Source organism: Chrysochloris asiatica, unplaced genomic scaffold, assembly GCF_000296735.1.
Source record: "Chrysochloris asiatica unplaced genomic scaffold, ChrAsi1.0 scaffold00211, whole genome shotgun sequence".
Taxonomy (NCBI): domain Eukaryota; kingdom Metazoa; phylum Chordata; class Mammalia; order Afrosoricida; family Chrysochloridae; genus Chrysochloris; species Chrysochloris asiatica.
This window is the reverse complement of record NW_006408729.1, coordinates 1,579,623-1,599,966: the sequence shown is the minus strand read 5'-3', so window position 1 is coordinate 1,599,966 and position 20,344 is coordinate 1,579,623. Positions and strand designations below refer to the sequence as shown.

Sequence of the window (20,344 nt, the reverse complement as noted above, 5' to 3'; positions counted from 1 at the left end):
GTCAGGAGGGAACAGTCGCTGGAGAAGGATGTCATGCTGGGTAAGATGGAGGGTCAGAGAAAAAGAGGAAGACCCCCAATGAGATGGATCAGCCAGGTAGCTTCATTGATGGCGTCAAGTGTGGCAGTGGTAGTGGGGTTGGCCCAGGATCAGACATTGTTTCATTCTGCTGTGCATGGGGTCGCTATGAGTCTGTTCCAACTCGATGGCACCTGACAACAACAACAACAACAACAGTATTGGAAACAATTCAAATCCTGAAAAAATAAGTCCAAATGATTAATAATAAAATATCAGAATTAGACAATACACTGAAAGGGCAAAGGCGTAGAATTGAAGAAATGGAAGCTAGAGCCAGTGAACTTGAAGACAAATCTCTCAATACTGCTAAGATAGAAGGGCAAGCAGAAAGAATGAAAAAATCTGAAGTCTAAGATTCATGTGACATAACATGAAGAGGAATAACCTGAGTGTTACTGGTGTCCCAGAACAGGAAGGATAAAAGAAGACCACAGAGGAGATAGTTGAAGAAATGCTGGAAGAAAATTTCCCTAACATCCTGAAAGGTAAGAAGATAAGCATTCAAAAAGCTGAATAAACCCCAGGAAAGATAGACCCCAAAAGAAAATCACCAAGACACATAATAATCAAGCTCTCAAAAATCAAAGATAACATGAGAATCCTGAAAACAGCTATGGAAAAGAGAAGTGTTTCTTACAAAGGCAAGACTAAATTCTGATCTCTCAGCAGAAACCATGCAGTTAAGAAGGCAATGGGTAGAAAAATATAAACACCTGAAAGAAAAAAAACTGCCAACCAAGAATCCTCTACCTAGCTAAGCTGTCAGTCAAATATGACAATGTAATCAAAACATTTCCATGATAAACAGAAGCTAAGGGACTTTGTCAAAGCCAACCCAGTGTTTCAAAACATCCTAAAGGGAGTTCTTTGAACTGAGAACCAACAAAAACAGACAACAACCCGAGACTGGCATACATGGCAATACCACCCAGAACTCAATCAACAGATAGAAAAGTCTAAAACAGAACAAAAGTACAAGAATGAATTCAGAGGATCTGGGAGGTCAGTCTAAGACCAAAACAATAACAGTGTGAAAGAAAGGAAAATTTAGGAACAGAGCTCCAGGTGATGAGGAGGTCAGGTAGATTACAGAATAAACTAGACTGTTTTAAATGGAGGGAGAAGTTAATAGAATAAAAGTTAACCTTTAAAAAGTTTAATACTTCACAACATATCAAGAAAATGAAAATCCAAGAAGAACATAGAAACATTAAAACTATGAAGAAACTTTAGAAAAAGGACAAAAAACTTGAACTAAGTATAGGAAGAGATGCAGACCAAAGAAACAAGCAGCACCAAACACACACACAAACATAATGACTACAGTGAATTCATACCTATCGATAATTACACTGAATGTCAACGGATTAAATGCACCGAGACAGAAGAGTGGCAGAATGGATAAAAAAACAAGATCCTTCAGTATGCTGTCTGTAACAGACACACTTTACATACAAAGACTAAAACAGATTAAAAGTTAGAGAATGGAAAAAATATACCAAGCTGATTGGAATAAACAATGAGCAGGAGTGTCAATACTAATCTCTGATTAAATAAACTTTAAGGTAAAAACCATCATGAGAGATAAAGAAGGACATTATCTCATGATTAAAGGGTCAATTGAACAAGATGACATAGCCATAATAAACAGCTACGTTCCCAATGAAAAGCCCGAAAATATATAAAGCAAACCCTAATAGAATTGAAGAAATAAATAGACAAATCTACAATAGTAGTGGGAGATTTTAATACACCACTTTTGAAAAAGAATATAACATCTAGAAAGAATCTCAACAAAGACATAGAGGAATTAAACAACACGATCAACCAACTTTGCCTCATAGATGTGTACAGAACATTCAACCCAACAACAGCACAATTCACAATCTTTTCTAGTGCACCTGGAACATTCTCAAGACTAGACCATGTGTAGGCCACAAAACAAGCCTCCATAAATTTACAAACATCAAAATACTACAAAACAAGTTCATGTGGGCACCGGTGCTGAGGGACACAGCATGGGGTCACCATGGCAGAGCTGCAGCAGCTCCGTGTGCAAGAGGCAGTTGACACTGTGATGAAGCGTCTAGAGAGACAGAACATCCAGAAGATGCAGGGCATCATGTTCTGGTACAGTGCCAACTGTTGTGAGGGCAGCCAGGCATCCATGCAACAGGTGCACTAGTGCACTGAATGCTGCCATGCACTGTTGGCTCAAGCACAGGCCCTTGTGACCAGTGAGTTGGAGAGGTTCCAGGACTGCCTGGACAGGTGTACCATGCATTGTAACGACAAAGCCAAAGACTCAATGGATGCAGGGAGTAAGGAGGTGCAGGTGAAGCAGCAGCTGAGAGCTGTGTTACCAAATGTGTGGATGACCACATGGATCTCATCCCATCCATGACCAAGATGAAAGAGTCTCTCTCATCCATTGCAAAATAAAAATCTTTGTCAGTGGCCAATGAGCATAGGGCAGGAATCTAAATAAAACGAAGAAAGGAAATTTGAGTTTTTAAAAGTGAAGATTATGAATGAAAAAAATTCATGATGGCAGGAAGTTTAAGGAACATGTCTCCTGGCTCTGGATGCTGGTTCTTTTATAAGTTTGAAACCACAGCAGGGAACGTGGGAAAAACTGGTGCTAAAATTTGGGTCTGAGGTAGCACAAGAAGAGTTATTTCAAGCCTGAATTGTATGTGGCAAGTGCATATGCTAGTAGTAGGTATCTCCCTTGCTTTACCAAACCAGACCCCTCCAAGGCACCAGATTCTCCTTAGTATTCTGCTACCAACAGATTGGCTTGCTTCTGCTGGTAGAGTTTGAAGACAGGTCTGTCTGTTGCCAACCTTCTGTTTATAAGAAAAATCACCACCTGATTTTTCATAAGATGTAAAACAAAATCTGTAAGATCACTAATTCAGAAGTGGGAAAAACAGATATCTGAGTCTCTGTTTTGCTTGGTTTTGTTTTCTATACAAGGATCTGAAATTGATGTCATTAGGAGACAAGGTAGTATAGAGAAGAACTTTGAAAGACTCTTTGGAGATCATCTGGCTGTCAAGTTGTACTTTTCTTGAAATTCTAACATGTTACATCTTTCAGTGTGGACACATGAGAGGCAATATCATACTGTGTATGGGAAGCCAAGCTTCCTTCTCACTGGCTATCTTGGTGACCCTGGGTGTGTGCAGTAGACAGACTGCAGTGACACTTTTCCCCTGGAAGGAAAAGGGGTTTTTAATTGTGATATATACTAGTATCTCGAAATGAACAGTGAAAGATACTGTTGGCTACTTAGTTAAGAAAGTTGAACTGGATTTGGAAAGACTTAAGTTTCTCATAGACTAGAAGGAAATGAAAGCCTAAACCCAGTATTGCTTATTCTTGTTGGTTTTAGTTACCATCAAGTGGACTCCAACTCCTGGTATATATCACCAAATGCAATGTTCTCCCGGCCTGTGCCACCTTCACCACCAAATGCAATGTTCTCCGGGCCTGTGCCATCTTCATGATCATTGGTGTGGCTGACTCCATTGTGGCAATCTGCCTCACTGAGGGGTTCCTCTACCAAATGTAACGTCCTTTTCTAGTGATTGCTCTTTCCTGATAACATGCCCAACTTCTTATTTAACCAATAAGAGCCCTGTTAGCAACATGAAAGTCAAGGGAGGAAAAGTAAGTGACTAGAGAGAGCTAGAGACTAGAGAGGGCTAGAGACAGCTGTGACTCCTTTGGAGCAAAGGAGGGGTGGCTCCTCATTACCAAATACCACTTCTGCAGAATGCAGTGTTCCAACTTCAATGACACTTTTTTCCCCCACAAATTTTGTATCAAAAGGCTAGAGTTCCCAGATAAGCAAAGCAGTGCTTAAGAACAAAGTTAAAGGTCTCTCACTCCCTGATTTCAAAATTTATTACATGCAAGCAGTGGTCTCTCGGCATCCTTGCCAGCATTTATTGTCCTCTACTTTTTTGATCTTTGCTGTTATTGTTGATGTGAGATGAAATCTCATTGTTGTTTTTAAGTCTATAAAGTTTTAGAAAGCAAAGATACCACTGCTATGGATTGAACTGTAAACCCCCAAAATATATATTATAATTCCTAACCTGTAGATCTATGTTTATAATTCTATTAGCGGATGCTTTTTTACTGTTTTAAGTAAACCTCTTTGGAGGTACATTACAAAAGAGCAAATTAGGCATAGCGAAGCAGGCAGAAACAGGAGTAGATAGATGCCAACCCACATGAAGACTGTAGCATAAAAAGGACCTTCTCCAGAGTTAACTAGAGAGAAATGCCTTCTTGTACAGCCTGCATCATGCATCAACTTGAACTTCAGCCTCCTAAACTGTGAGATTGGTGTGGACCGGGCAGTGTTTTGTTCTGTTGTGCTTAGGGTCACTATGAGTTGGTATGAACTCTCTGGCACCTAATAAAAACAACTGAACAATGAATAAAAAAGGTAGTAGAAGCGTTAATGCATTTGAGTTATGGTGTTAGAGGAGAATATTAAAAGTACCATGGACTCTCAAAAGAACAACCAAATCTGTGTTGGAAGAAGTACAGCCAGAATACTCTTTAGAATCCAGGATGGCCAGACTTCGTCTCTCATATGTCAGTCATTACAGGAGGAACCAGTTCTTGGAGAAGGATATCATGTTTGTTAAAATGCAGGGTCAGAGAAGGAGGAAGACCCCTAATGTGTGGTGGTGTAGGACAGGGCAGTGTTTAATTCTCTTGTGCATAGGGTGCTATGGGTTGCTGCTGACTTGATGGCACATAACAACGACAAAATGTGAGAAAATACATGTCTGTTGGATAAATTGAACTGCCTGACCCAAGCTGTAGTCTTTTCAGTTGTTTCATACGTATTTGAAATTTGGACAATGAAACTGGAAGGCAGAAGAATTGATGTATTCAAACTGTGGCGATGATGAAGAATACTGAATATATATATCATGAGGGGATAAATCAGTTTTAGAAGAAGTACAAGTAGAATGTTGTATAAAGAGGATGAAGAAAGTTTGACTTACCTGCTTTGGGCGTATCAACAGGAAATACCAGCTATTAGAAGAGGATATCATGTTTGGTAAAGTAGAGTGTCAGTGAAAATGAGGGAACTCTTAATGAGAATTTGGTGCACACTACATCAGAAGGTGGTCTGATAATTCTGCCACTTCTATTTAGAGCAATATTATTTTCAACTCTTGTATTTCATGTATTGCCAAGAAGGCAGAGTTATGGAAATGAAATACAAATTTGTAAATATGAATGAAAATAGAATTACAAATTTAAAAAAAAAAGGAATTTAAGAAAATATTTTCTAATGGACAAAGAGGATTTTTTTGGGGGGGAGTGAGATTAGTAATTATTTCCTTTTCTACATTAATATATGCAGAATTTGCTCAGCTGTACATCCATAGCTCCTCTCTCTCTCTGTCTTTACACCACTATTAAAAAAATGTTTTATTCGTAGATTTTCACTCAAAATATTTCCTCTACTTAGAAAATCAGCTATCCACATAAATGGGTAAGGGAGTTAGTCCCTTAACATATGACTACCCACTGTATAATTGCTTTTATATTAAGTTCAATATAAAATATTGAAGACAGAATACTGGTAGTGGTGAAGATGCGGGCATAGTTAGAAGGGGCACCAAGACACCTTCTGGGGTCTAGGATATATTCTATATATTAATCTAGGTGGTGCTTCCACTAAATTGTGTATATGGCATTTGAACATTCTGCTATGTCATACCTCTTAAGTAAAGTACTGTATAAAGTGTTGGACTGCTAATCTCAAGGTGTGTATTCAAACCTACCAGCTGTTCTGTGGGAGAAAGATGAGGTGGTTTGCTCCCATAAAGATTTACAGTCTTAGGAACCCTATGGAACACTTCTAGTCTGTCCTATAGGGTCACTATGTGTTGGAATCAACTCAATGGCAATGATTTTTTTAAAAATTAATTAGCAGAAACACAACCAATCTCATTCCACATGGCATGTTTTGCCCTTCCAATATGGTCAAAGGATTTAGCTAAAAGAACAAACAAATTTAATGGACTTCTTCAAGCTTCTTTTCTTCTTCACTCCACCCTTACTTCAACCATCTCCCCTAGAGTACCTTCACAACATCCTATCAGGAATTAAAAATAACAACCAAATGAAAAGGCCAGAGGACAAGGATGTTTAAATTTCATCATTTTCAGGGCATATAAACAAGTTCCCAGGTCCTTTTTCCACCAAATCAAATGTAAACTTCCAAAAGGCAACTGAAAGGAAATCATAATGTAAACACTAACTTGGTACATTATCTTCTATACTGCCCTAGTTCATGGGCACGGTCTTATATCTAAACAGATCTTTCTAGAATTTTAATTTTACTTTTACAATTTTGAAGAGTAAAGTCATAGAATAACAGTTCTATCTAAATTTTAATGAACTCCCTTACTGCCAACTGCTATTTTTTGGTAAAGGTCAATCGCAAATAATTCTTTTCCATTTCCAAGTAAAAATAAAAATACCAAAGGAAAAAATAAAATGCATTACATCTGAATGTTACATTGTTGTGCTGTGTACCGTCAAGTCAGTTCTGACCCATAGCAACACTGTATTGCGGTTCACACTGACTTTATGCAGTCCAGTGCATTAACCCGCAGCACCACAGCAAGACTCCGATTGTGGCTGTGGTTGTGTGCGGTGGAGTCGGTTCCAACTCATAACTGGAACTGAGGCAGTAAATTTTTACTTGGGAACAGAACGCCTCATCTTTCTCCTGGGGAACAACTGGTAGTTTGAGGTTAGCAGCCCTACTTGTAACCACTTCGCTACCAATCCGTCTTATTAAGTGTTCAAAACTATAGACAAAGAGGCAAAGTATTAAGATATCCCACCACACACATATGCTGTCAGCAGATGCATTAAGATACCTGACTTCAGTAAATACATGAAACAAAGTCATATGTTAAGGAAGGTGCCTTAGGAACTAAAGCTGTCCCTTCAAATCATGTTTGTTCCTGTTAGTTGCCGATCAATCGATTTGGACTCATTGTGACCCAATGCAGGAAAGAAGGAAATGTACCAGCCTCACAAATCTTTACTTAGCTTGGCCCATGGCTGCTGCCAATCCACCTTGGGGGGGCTCCGTTTTTTTTCCCGCTGATCCTCCACTTTAGCAAACATTGTGTTTATATGTTAGTAAAAATAAGTAAGATTTAAAGTCCTTCATGGATACTTCAGGGTTCTAGTAAAAGCCCTGAGACATAAAGGCTTTCTATTCTTGTAGAGTTTTAGTTAAAGAAGAAAATAACTGATCTGTGGAAGGAACCGAAAATACGTAAGGAAAAACAACAAAGCAAAATAAAAAACAAACCCACAAAAACACTTCAGAACCTCAGAGCAGGCTTGCACTAAATTGCCAAGAAGCAGAACTTTGAGCAGTTCCGAATTTTATTTTCTTCTTCTAAAACTTGGCCTGTGAGGGTGAGGGGAGCTGAATTAGGCTCCACGAGGAACTCGGGTGAGTATGCAACTCTGGGATCCAGGCACGCAACTCGTTTTCAGAAGAGGGACCAAAGAAAATGCAGATTGCGTGAGAAACTCATTTTTGAAAGGCACTTTCCGGTTACAAAGCATTCTCACATTCTTTATCTCATCGGATACAGTATTCTTTTTACCGACTTGCAGCATTTACAGAAAATAAAGGCTCAGTTTGCGGGGGAGGGGGGAAAACTATTCATATTAGGATCCCAAGAAAAGATCCCACCACATACACTTTCTCGTAGTTTCGGCAACGTTCGCACGCTGGGTTGACCCCCTTAAGCGCCGGCGGAGCGCGTACGTCACTCGGTCGCTACCAATCGGTTCCCGGCAGGTCAACTTTCCTCCCAGGGCCAGCAGCTCCGCCCACTCCCGCCAGCCCCTGGGACCCTGGCGCTAGAGCGCCGCCAGTCCTTCGGCAGCTTCCGCTTTCAGCGCAGGCGCAGCAGCACAGCCGGAGAGTGGAGGGGCTCTGGAGAACAGACACCGCTGGCGAGGATGGTGCTGGAGAGCGTGGCCCGCATTGTGAAAGTGCAGCTCCCAGCGTATCTTAAGCGGCTTCCAGTCCCAGAAAGCATTACCGGGTTTGCCCGGCTCACAGGTAAACCTCCCCATCAGCCAGTCTCCATCCTTGCGCGCGTCCTGAGGGGATAGGGGTGGCGGGGGTGCAAACTCTTCGGGGCCAAGGGGCGGGGCGGGGTTGGGCGTGCTGCGCGTGACCCGTGACCCCGAGCGGTGGGAGGTGAGCGCGCGCTGGCGTGGTTGCCTCTGTGCGCGTGCGACGCCATCTGTTGGTTCTTAGTGTCCTCTTGCCGCTGTCCTGTGTCCTTTGGTATTGAGGGACCGGTTTTTTGCAGACAGTATGCTGAGTTGGAAGCGGCCGAGTCTCACCTGTCTTGCATGTAGTTTCTGCCCTGTTCATCGCACTCAGCAGTCTGCTGCTTCATTCTACAGCAGGCTAAGTCATTGGCATCTAAGGCGCTATGTCAGTTCCTGCTCACAGTTGGTTTTACCCCTGTGGGTGTGAGTGTGCGGGGAAAGATCGACATGACATGTAACACTTATGTGGCTGTTTCATTAGTAAGGAAATTAGAAACTAACCTTAGGGGATTGTTGACCTATTCACGGTGGGGGTGGGAGTATGGTACTTGAAGTCACCACCATTATTGTTGGGCCCCAGGGCGATTGAGGTGACTTTGGTTGAAGGAAAGCTGTATTAGCCAGAAAGTATTAAAACGCTGGTATGATGACGCCATATCTCACAATGAACAATTAATGAATATATGTAACCTTCTATACTTGAAGGTTCGTACTCCACGCAACAAAAACCCACAATGAAGGGTTTCACATCTAAAGGAGGACAGTTTCTGTCTAGAATGCAGTCCCACTTGGAATCATTTGTTGGGTTCTAAGTATTGCATAGTAAGAGGGAAGTTGATAAAATAGACTCACATACTGATTAGAATGGTGAAGAAACAAAACCGTATTGGCTTAAACAAATAACGGTGGCACAGTGGGTTAACAATTTGTTAATAGAAAGGTGGTCAGTTTGAATCCGCCAGCTTCTCTGTGGGAGAAAGAAGGGGCAATCTGCTTCCATAAAGATTTCCAGCTTAGGAAGCCCGAGGGAGCAGTTCTATGTTATACCGGGTCACTGAGTTGGCAGTGCGTTTGGTTTGGGGTTTTAAGGAGCTCTGGTAGCCTAGTGGTTATGAATTGGGCTGCTAACTCAAAGTCAGCAGTTTGAAACTACTGCGGGAGAAAGATGAGGCTTTCAGCCCCCGAAAAGATTTACAGCCTCGGAAACCCTATACAAAGTCGTTGTGAGTGGGAACCGACTCCACTTCACATAACCACCACCACCATCAGGGAATGTAAGCTTGAATTAAGGCAGTTTTGAGGTAAATAAGGTTGTGCTTAGCCAGGATCAGTCTAGAGATCTGTGCTTGTGCTGTATGCCACCAAGTCGGTTCTGATTCATAGTGATCCGTTTTTCTTCCAAAATGTATAATATCATTTATGGGCCATACTAAATTATCAACTTAAAAATTAATCTGCTGTATTTGGTCAAACATTTAATTAACGAGTTGGGCTGCTAACCTCAAGGTTAGTAGCTCAATACTACCAGCGGTTCCATGGGAGAAAGATGAGGCTTTCTGCTCCTGTAAAGATTTGCAGCCTTGGAAAGAAACCCTGTACAGGGTTGCTATGGGTCGGAACCAACTCAACAGCACTTAACAACAACAAGAACAATGTGATGGTTACAGAGTCCTGGTGTGACACTGTGGGTTAATGTGCCATTTGAACTGCAAGGTTGGCGGTTCAAGATCATCAACTGCTCCTTGGAAACCCTATACAGGGTCGCTGTGGGTCACAACTGACTCGATGGCACGCAGCAACAGCAACGTGATGATTGTAGCTGTGGTTGCCTTGGCAGGACCAGACCAAAGGATCTCGGTGAACTCATATGGACGTTCCCCACCCCTGATTTATAAGGTTTTCAAAAGTGGCTTGTGAATTTGAACTGCTGACCTTGCGGTTACTGGCCTACTGCTTACCTGCAGACCACACACCAAGGCTTAGAGATCTGTGATAGCTGACTTAAAAATGTAGCATTTGGAAGGCTGTCTGCTAGAAGAAAGATGAGATTTATTCAGTGTGGACAAAAACAAAACTAGGACTAAGTTAGTGAAAATTACCAGAAGGTGGTTTCAACTCCAGTGCAAAGAAGTTTTTGTTTTTGTTTTTTTTAAAAGAATACTTTCCTTAAACATGGGCCGCTTTGAATAACAGCCTCTCAGAGATTAAAAACGCAGTTTGGGCAGCAAGTTGGTGGTGGATAGATTTAGATGGGATAAACTATGTAACAGTTAGGTTCTCTTCCATATTTAAAGATTGCTTAAATTAGAGATAACTGCTCTATTAAGACTTGAGATTTAAACAATTTTAGATGTTAAGGCTAGGAAGCATATGCAGTCATTGAATAGAAAGCTGTTCTATTCATGGTAACTGAATATTGTTTCCAGTTGAACAGTGCCTTCCAATTGATTCCAACTCAGCAACTCCACATGACAGACTAAAACTGCTCCCAAAGATTTTCTTGGCTGTAATCTTTATGGAAACTGATCATCAGATCTTTTACCCATGGAACCACTGGGTGGATTTGAACTGCCAGTCTTTTGGTTGGTAGAGTGAGTAACCTTTTGTGCCACCAGGGCATTTTTAGTGAGTCTAGTCCAACTCCTAGGGACCCTCTGTAGGGTTTTTGAGGAGTAAGTGGTGGGTTTGAATCGCCAACTTTGCAGTGTTTAATCTATAAGGCCACGCCAGGGTGTCTTTAATATTGTTGTTGTTAAGTGCCTTTGAGTCGGTTCCGACCCATAGCGACCCTGTACAGGGTTTCCAAGGCTGTAAATCTTTACGGGAGCAGAAAGCCTCATCTTTCTCCCACGGAACGGCTGGTAGTTTCGAACTGCTGGCCTTAAGGTTCGCAGCCCAATTCGTAACCACTACGCTACCAGAGCTAATATCTGAAAATTCGAAACAGCATAAAACTAAAGACTTTCAAAATCACTGTTTGTGAACATCCAAAACCTCCTGATCCTATAGGATTCTTGTACAGTAATGGTTAAGTGAAAGGTGGGTATTGGGAAGCCAACAACCACACTCCGTGAGAAAAACTGCTTATCCATTCCAATGAAGATTACAGCCTAGGAGACCCAATAGAGCAGTTCAGCTCTGTCATTCAGGGTATCTTTGAGTCAGAATCTACTCAAAAGTACACAACACCAGTGTACTGTGATAATTTGTCAAGGACTTCATTCTTCTTGGATCAACTATCAGCACTCATGGAAGCAGCATTCAAGAAATCAAACGATGTATTGCATTAGGCAAATGTGCTGCACAAGACCTTTTTAAAGCGTTGAAGAGCAAAGATAGCTTAAGGACTAAGGTGCACCTGACTCAAGCCATGGTATTTTCAATAACCTCATATGCATGTGAAAGCTGGACAGTAAATAAGGAAGACCATAGAAGAATTGATGCATTTGAGTTATGGTGTTGGAGGAGAATATTGAAAGTGCCATGGGCTGCCAAAAAACAAACTGATTTGTTTGGAATAAGTGCAGCCAGAGTGTTCTTTGGAGGCCAGGATGGCCAAACTTTGTCTCTCATACTTCGGACTTATTGTCAGGAGGGACCAGTTGCTGGAGAAGGTTATCATGTTTGGTAGGGTGGAGGGTCAGAGAAGAGGAGGAACCCCCCAGCAAGATGGATTGGCAAAGTGGCAGCATCTATGGACTCAAGCTTGGTAATAATAGTGAGATTGGCCCAGATCGGGCAGTGTTTCATTCTGTTGTGCATAGGGTTGCTATGAGTTGGTATTGACTCGATGGCACCTAACAACAACAACAACAACAATATAAAAAAAAAAAAGTACTTTTTTTTGCCTTATTTCTTTTAGATAAGTACTTTATATATTTTACGGTAATCTTCATTTTGTCATAGCAGCTATATAATCATATTAACATATCACAGTCTGCTTTTATTCCTAATGTATTATTTCTCTGGTAAGTAACCGTATACCAGTTGTCTTTTTTTTCCTCTCTTGTACTTATACTGTTGAAAATATATTCACTGAGGTGGTAATGTTGTTTGGTCCCATCAAGTTAGTTCCAACTCATAGCAGCTCAATGCACAATAGAATGAAGTACTGCCCGGTCTTACACTATCCTTACAATTTTTATTTCACTGACCCTGCATATCCTGATAATATGTCCAATTACAAGAGACAAAGTCTCACCATCCTGGTTTCTAAATACACATCATAAGTGTATTTCTTCCAAGACAGATTTGTTCTTCTGGCAGTCCATGATACTGACACTATTCTTCACCAATCAATAATTCGAATGAATTCTTATGAATTTTCCAAATGTCACATGCATATTGAAAATATCATGTCTTGTGTCAGGCACACCTTAGTTCACAAATTGACATCTTTGCTCTTTAAGACTTTAAAAAGGTCTTTTGCAGCAGATTTGCCTAATGAAATGCATTATTTGATTTCTTGACTAATGCTTTCGTGATTGTTGATTGTGGATTTAGGCAAAATGGAAGTATTTGACAGCTTCAATCTTGTCTCCATTTATTATGCTGTTACTTATTGGTCGAGTCCTGGTGTGGCGCTGTGGGTTATTAGTCTACCTGCAAAGTCGTTTGAACTGCAAGGTAAGTGGTTGAAGCTCACCAGTGCTCCTTGGAAACACTATACAGGGTTGATATGGGTTGGAACCACCTCAACAGCGCTTAACATCAGCGTTGGTCTTGTTTTAAGGATTTTTGTTTTCTTTACACTGAGTCATAATCCATATGAAGGCTGTCGTCTTTGATCTTCATCAGTAAGCATTTCAAGTGCTTTTCACTTTCAGAAAGCAAGGTTGTGTTATCTCCATAGCACATGTTAATGAGTTTGTCTCCAATCTTGAGGCCATGTTCTTTTTCTATGTAATCCTGCTTTTTTTATTATTTGCTCAGCATTCAGATTGAATAAGTATGGTGAAAGGATACAACCCTGACACACATCTTTTTTGATTTTATACCATTCAGTATCCCTTTGTTCTGTTTTAATGAGTGCCTCTTTGTCTATGTATAGATTTCTCATGAGCATAATTAAAGTGTTCTGGAATACCAGTTCATAGTTTGTTGTGATTAAACAGTCAAAAACCTTTGCTTTTGCATAATCAATAAAGCACAAGTAAACATCTTTCTGGTATACTCTGCTTTCAGCCAAGAATCATGTGACATAAACAGTGATGTCCCTCATCACATCCTCTTCTGAATCCAGCTTGAATTTTTGGAAGTTCCCTGTTAATAAACTTTTTTTAAATCTGCACTCTGGCTGTAGAATTTATTGTAATGAACTTTTAGAAGACAAATACATCGGTTTTTAACATAATCTACTTGCTTTTCAATATACTTTGTCCATTTTCCAACAAGCCTTTGTATTATCCCCTTACTTAAAAAATGTTTTAGGCTGAACCATGAATGCACCACTGTTTTCTTTCTTCATCAAAGATGAATCTTCATCCTTAAGGGGCTGCCTTCCGGGTACTGAACAGGTGAAAGTCTGATGGAGCAATATCAGGACTATAGGGAGGATGCTTTAAGACCTCCAAATGAAGTTTTTTCAGAGTGTCAAGTGTGGGCAGGTGTGTATGGATGTGCGTTACCATGCAAGATCACAAAGCTCTTGGATAGTCCGAGAGTAAATGGTAGAGTATGGAATGGAAACATCCTCTATCGCTGACCAAGAAAAAGTTCAAACATCAACCATCAGCAAACATAGATATTTACAGTTTCTGGGATTCTCAAGGGCCAGTATTGGAACACTATCAGGAAAAACGTTCAACAATCAACAGTGCTGATTGCAGTGAGATGCTCACTGAAAAGCTGAAGCCTAAATTGCCGATTAAAAGCATAGGACTGCTAGCTAAGGGCATTGTGATTTTACATGACAATGCATATCCACACACCTCTGTGTGGATTTGTGGAAAGGAGTCCTTGAGGATAAAGATTCCCCTCTGATGAAGTGAAGACAGTGGTGTATTCATGGCTCGCAACTCAGCCTAAAACATTTTTTTCTCAAGGGAACATGAAAACTTGTTGACAGATTGCCAGTGTATTGAAATCAAGGAGAAGGCATTGAAAAATTATAAATCTGTTTTACCTCCAAATTGGTTAAAATAATGTTAATATACTTTTGCAACCATCTTTTAATTATCTTCAGCAAAATTTTACTTGAATGTGATAATAATGATAATTGTCCGATGATTTTTGCATTCCTTTGGGTCATGTCTCTTTGGAATAGGCCTAAATATGGATCTCTTCCAATCAGTTGATGAGTTCGCTGTCTTCCAAATTTCTTGCCTTAAGTGCTACATCAGTTTGTTGAAAGATTTCAATCTGCAGTCCATCAATTCCTGGAGCCTTGTTTTTAGCCAGTGCCTTGGACTTCTTCCTTCAGTACCATTGGTTCTTGATTATATGCTACCTCCTGAAATGCTTGACTGTCAACCAATTCTTTTTGGTACAGTGACTGTATATTCTTCCCATCTTCTTGTGATACTTTTCTGCATCATTCAATATTTTTTTTATGTAATCCTTCAGTACTTCAAGTTGAGGCTTGAATTTTTCTTCAGTTCTTTCAGCTTGAGAAATGCTGATGGTGTTCTTCCATTTGGTTTTCTAATTCCAGGTCTTAACACATTTTGTTTTAATACTTTGTCTTCTCGAACTGCTCTTTGGAATTTTCTTTTCAGCTCTTTTACTGCCTCATTTCTTCCATTTGCTTTAGCTGTTCTCTCAAGAGCAAGTTTCAGTCTTTTCTTTTTAAGTTTTATTGTGAATTGAGTGATATTCACATGTGGTAATGGGAGAACATCGTATTACACTCATTGTTTCATTGTAATAATTACAATTCCCTCCATACATCATCATTCAACAGAATTTGCTTCTATTCCCGCCGGATTTTTTTTTGGGGGGGGGGGCATTGAGGGATGTACACAAAAACACTCAGGGATACATAATCATTTAAACAACCAAAGGGCACATTCTGCAAGCCTGCCTCCTGGCCACCAGCACTCAGTGTTTCTCTTCCTATGAGTCTAGAGTCCTCATCTGCTCTCTCTCTCCATGCCCTTATCTCTGCCTCCATCTCTGATGTCACCATTTCCCAGAGTCTCTTCTGACATGCATTTTTGTCCTTACTTCTTTCCTGTCTTTTAAATGACCTTTTGCATTCTTTTTTTAAAAAATGTTTTAGTGTGAATTATATGATAGTTTACATGAGAGAACATTAGTTTTATATTCATCCTATTGTATATTGTTTCATTGCCCTGGTTATAATTCCCTCCAAGCATAATCAACCAGCCAAGCCTGCCCCGCGGTCGTCAGCACACACCCCTCACTCTCTCTGGGTCTAAAGTCCCCAGCTGCTCCTTGGCTCCATGTCATCGTCTCTGCCTCCATCTCTGGCGTCACTGCTTCTCTGGGTAGGGTCCCGCACTCCGCTTTTCTCCCTTGATGGTCCCAGGGACCTCTGCTCCTAGACTGCAAAGTTAATCACTCCCCTCCTTGCTACAAAACGCTTACCTTTACATTTCCAACCCTCACAATCAGTCCTGATAACAATTATTCACTATTGTATCACAAGAGACCTATCCACATTTCCTTTCATCAGCCCCTCCTAGACAGATTGGATACTACTCAGTAGAGATTCTAGCTTCCTCCACGTCCTCTTTATGTAGGTTCCCTCTTGAAAGCTTGTAAGCCAGTCACTTCTTGTGAGTAGCCAATGTCCAAGTTGCCCATTCCTGTCTACTCTGTGTATGGAGGGGGTGAGTATGATCCTTGCTATAAAGATTTATTCCCTCTTTTGAGCTACTGCATCCATAGGTGTAGGTCAGCTTCATCAAATTGTATCAGATTACTCTTTTTTTCCTCTTCTTTCTTCTTCTAGTTGAGCTCTGATCACCAGTCATTGAAGCCAGTTCAGGTGGGTATTATCTGCAAGTGTGGGTGTTCTTGTGCATATGCTTTCTCTTCCTAACAGCTGGATTCTTCACTCTCCACTCTAGCCCTCTGTGGCTTTGTCACTGACTCTGGGCCCAAGAGTCCCGAGGTCTTGCCACACTGCTGGCCAACCAGGTCTCCACCCTGGTTCACAGGAGTCTTATTGAATATCTTAGGGCTTAGCTCGCAGCTTCATTGCTGTTTTTCCCTTACTTCCCCTTATCGATGATGAACGTGGTCACCAATCAGAGTGTGTATTCCCACTGAGTCTTAGTTTTGTAAGGGGGTTTGCCCTGAGGGGATCTGACCACTTGCCTTGATGTCTCCTGGGTGAGCAACTTGCTTGTTCTTGTGGTAGTCAGTCAGTCTGCCTATATTGTTTTGTATTTTTCCTGTTGGTCTTTCTTTCAAGAAGTATCTTTTGTTCTTTTAGCTGCTCCGGGCTGGTCTGCCTGTCCTTTCAGGTGGAAATTTCCCACCTCTGTAGATTATGGATTCATTCATGATTCCACCTATAGCCTTCTATAATGCTGAGGCTCCACAGGAAGCCACCCACTGGGCATGTTGTAGCCCCGTTTTAGGTATTCCAATCAGTTATAGGCAGAAGACGAAATTACAAGCTTTCAATGGTGATATTTCTGGCTATTTCTTTCTTTCCCACTCCTGTGTCTATTTTATAATGGTATGGAACATTTGCATTCTTATATGATGTTCTTGATGTCATCCCACAAATCTTCTAGTCTTTGGTCAGTAGTGTGTTGTGCATCCAATCTGTTCGTGAGATGGTCTCCAAATTCAGGTGGAATAAATAGTCAATGTTGGGAGTGCGTTGGCTCCATATAGTAAACACTGGACTGTGAATCACAAAGTCCATGGTTTGAGCCTGCTAACGGGAGAAAGATGAGGTTTTCTGCTCCCATGAAGATTTAAAGGCTTGGAAGCCCTACATAAGGTCCTGTGAATTGGAATGACACTTAACAACAACAGCATTGTCAATGTCATATTTGGCTCTTGTGGACTTGTTTTAATTTTTTTCAGCTTTAGCCTAAACTTGCATATCAGCAATTGATATTGTGCTGCACGGTCTGCCTTTGGCCTTGTTTTGGCTTATTATATTACGCTTTTCCACCCTCTTGTCCTACAGTCAGTTTAATTCTTGTGTATTCCATCTGGTGAGGTCCCTTTGTGTTGAAAAAAATGAACAAGTTTGGTCTTGTATAATTCTATCATGTGATTTCCAGCATCATTTCTATCACCAAGGCTATATTTTCTAACTACTGATCCTTCCTCTTTGTTTCCAGCTTTATTATTCTAATCCAGTAATTATTAATGAATGCTGATTGTGTGTTTGATCAGACTGAAGAAGTTGGTAAAATTCTTTAATTTCATCATCACTGACTTTAGAGGTTGGGCATAAATTTGAATAATAATGGTATCTTCTGTTCTTCCTTGTAGGAATATAGATAATATCGTACTTCACGATATATCTTTTTTTTTTTTTAAAGCTTTTATTGAGAATTGAATAGTAGTTTACATAGGAGAACATTGGTTTTGCACTCATCCTGTCGCAGTTGTTTCATTGCAATGATTACAATCCCCTCCATGCATCCATCATAATTCAGCAGTATTTGCTTCTATCCCTGCCCCCCCTCCATCCCCCTCCACACACATACCAGTACATCTCAAGTCACTAATGCTTAGGATATTGGTCATTGTGCATTCCAGTTCACTTTTGGCAACTTTCCATTTTCCTAGATTCATACTTTGTACATTCCATGTTCCAATTATTAATGAATGCTTGCAGCTATTTCACGTTAGTGTGAGTTGTACCCCATCAGCATATACATCAGTATGGTCAACTCTACATTGAAGATAACAACTCTTCTCCAGTTGTATTTTGAGTGCCTTCCAACCTGAGGGGCTCATCTTCTGGCATTATATCTATTTATAAGGTTGACAGTGGCTAACCATTCAGAAGTTGTTCACCTCACCTTTTAACCTAGTATGTATTAGGAGCTCCAATGAAATCAGTCCACCATTGGTAAGGGTGATCCTAGTGCTATTTTTAAATGCTTGTTTATAATATATTTGTTCAGGAATCATTTGAATTTTAATGCTTATTGTATGAATAAATGAGATTATCCATTTCTCTCTGGATATTGACAACAATTGCAGACTATATTTTGGAGTACCTTTGTTGAACCAAAAACCTGGGAAAAAAACTTTTTCAGCTGGTGATTATTTAAATGGTTAGGAGACAAAATATTTTCACTTCTGAAAATTAGAGCAAAAAAGATTGCAATTACATTATTGTTGACTATATTTCCTTCCCTATTTAGACTTAGTGGGTTGTTTTTTTTTTTAAGCAATTGGCTCTTTCATGATGACTCTGCATTCTTAGTAAATACAGGAATTCCTGGATTTTCATGTAGTACTTAAATACAGTTAATTCTTATCTAATACTTTAACTTTGTAAAAAACTTAACCCAATAAATGTGTGTACATTTCCAAATAATATATAATCCTTTAAAACAGAACAACAAAATAATCTTTCCATTCAACAGTTTACTTTCAGATTTAAAAAGCTAACTATGAGACCTGGTTTGGTGTGGTAGGAAAAGAAATGAACTGTTAACCACAAAGATTGAGGTTCCTGGGAAACTTAATATATAGTGTCACTATGAGTGCGAACCTACTCCACAGCACTTAATAAAAACAACAACATGAAACTTTGAATGCAGTAGTTCTTGCCCACTTGCACTACTTGATTTCTTTAATATGTAAAGGGTTTCACTCTTAAAAGACAAAGCAATGAAGTCTGAGTAGTATTTTTCCTAGGTGATGTACAAATGCATCAGAGCTGACAGCTATAATTCTATTAGCTGTATTTATCATGATAAATGGAGGAGAGATTGAAGTTGTCAAAGGCTTCATTTTGTTTGAATCCATTATCAACATTCAAGGAAGCAGCAGTCAAGAAATCAAATGATTCTGGAAGAATGGAAGGTACTTCTTTTTTTTGTTGTTGTATTGTGAATTATATGGTATTTTACATGAGAGAACTTTAGTTTTACATGCATTCCATCGTATATCATCTCATTGCCATGGTTCCAAACCCCTCCATGCATCATCAACCAACCAAAGGGTATACCCTATAAACCTGCCCCCTACAATCCCCCAATCACCCCCCCATTCTTCAGGACCCAGTCCCTCTCTGGATCCAAAGTCCCCATCCGCTTCATCACTCCACATCATCGTCTCTGCCTCCATCTCGGGCCTCGCTGCTTCTCTGGGTAGAGTCCTGCTCTTGGCTCTTCTCCGTTGATGGTCCCAGAGACCTCTGCTCCTAGACTGGAGAGTTAATAACTCCCTTCCTTGCTGCCAAACGTCTACCTTACATTTCCAACCCTCACAGTCAGTCCTGATAACAATCATTCACTATTGTATCACAAGTGACCCTTCTGCATTTCATTTCATCAGCTCTGCCTAGACAGATTGGAGATTCTGCCTTCCTCCATGCCCCCTTAGGTTCACTATTGTAAGCTTGTAAGCCAGTTACTTCTTGCCTTTGTGGTCCCTCCTCCCCATTTGGATATCCAATGTCCAAGTTGCCCATCTTTGTTTACTCTGTGAGTGGAGGGGGTGGGAATGTTTCTTGCTGTGAGGGTTTGTTCCCTCTTTTGGGTTACTGCATCCATAGGTGTAGATCAAGTTCATCAAATTGTCTCAGATCACTCTTTTTTTTTCCCCCTCTTCTTTCTTCTCCTGGTTGAGTTCTGATCATCCATTCATCGGGACCAGGTCATGTGGGTACCATCTGCAAGTGTGGGTGTTCCTGTGCGTATGCCCTCTCTTCCTATCAGCTGGTAGCTTCACTCTTCACTCTAGTCCTCTGTGGCCACACCGCTGACTCTGGGCCCAGGAGTCCCCAGGTCTCTCCACACTGCTGGCCAACCAGGTCCCCATCTGGGTCCACAGTAGCCCACTGAACATTGTAGGGCTTAGCTTGCCGCTTCATTGCTGCTTTTGTCCCACTTCCCCTTATCGGCAATGCGTGTGGTCACCAATCAGGGCGCGTATTTCTGTTGAGTCTTAGTCTTGGAAGGGGGTTTGCATTAAGGGGACCCGACCACTTGCCTTGATGTTTCCTGGGCAA

General features: G+C 40.6%; 1 protein-coding gene and 1 pseudogene across 1 annotated transcript in view; both read left to right on the top strand.

Annotated features, from left to right (window-relative positions):
- The first annotated feature begins 2,110 nt into the window (after positions 1-2,110).
- Positions 2,111-2,523, top strand: LOC102812468 (annotated as a pseudogene).
- Positions 2,524-8,094: 5,571 nt separating this feature from the next.
- Positions 8,095-20,344, top strand: part of LOC102836526 (CDGSH iron-sulfur domain-containing protein 2-like) — a 32,188-nt gene continuing 19,938 nt past the window's right edge. The window contains exon 1 of the mRNA XM_006872713.1: positions 8,095-8,221. Within this exon, the coding sequence (XP_006872775.1) occupies positions 8,119-8,221 (103 nt within the window). The 5' untranslated portion in view covers positions 8,095-8,118. The remainder of the gene's footprint in view (positions 8,222-20,344) is intronic.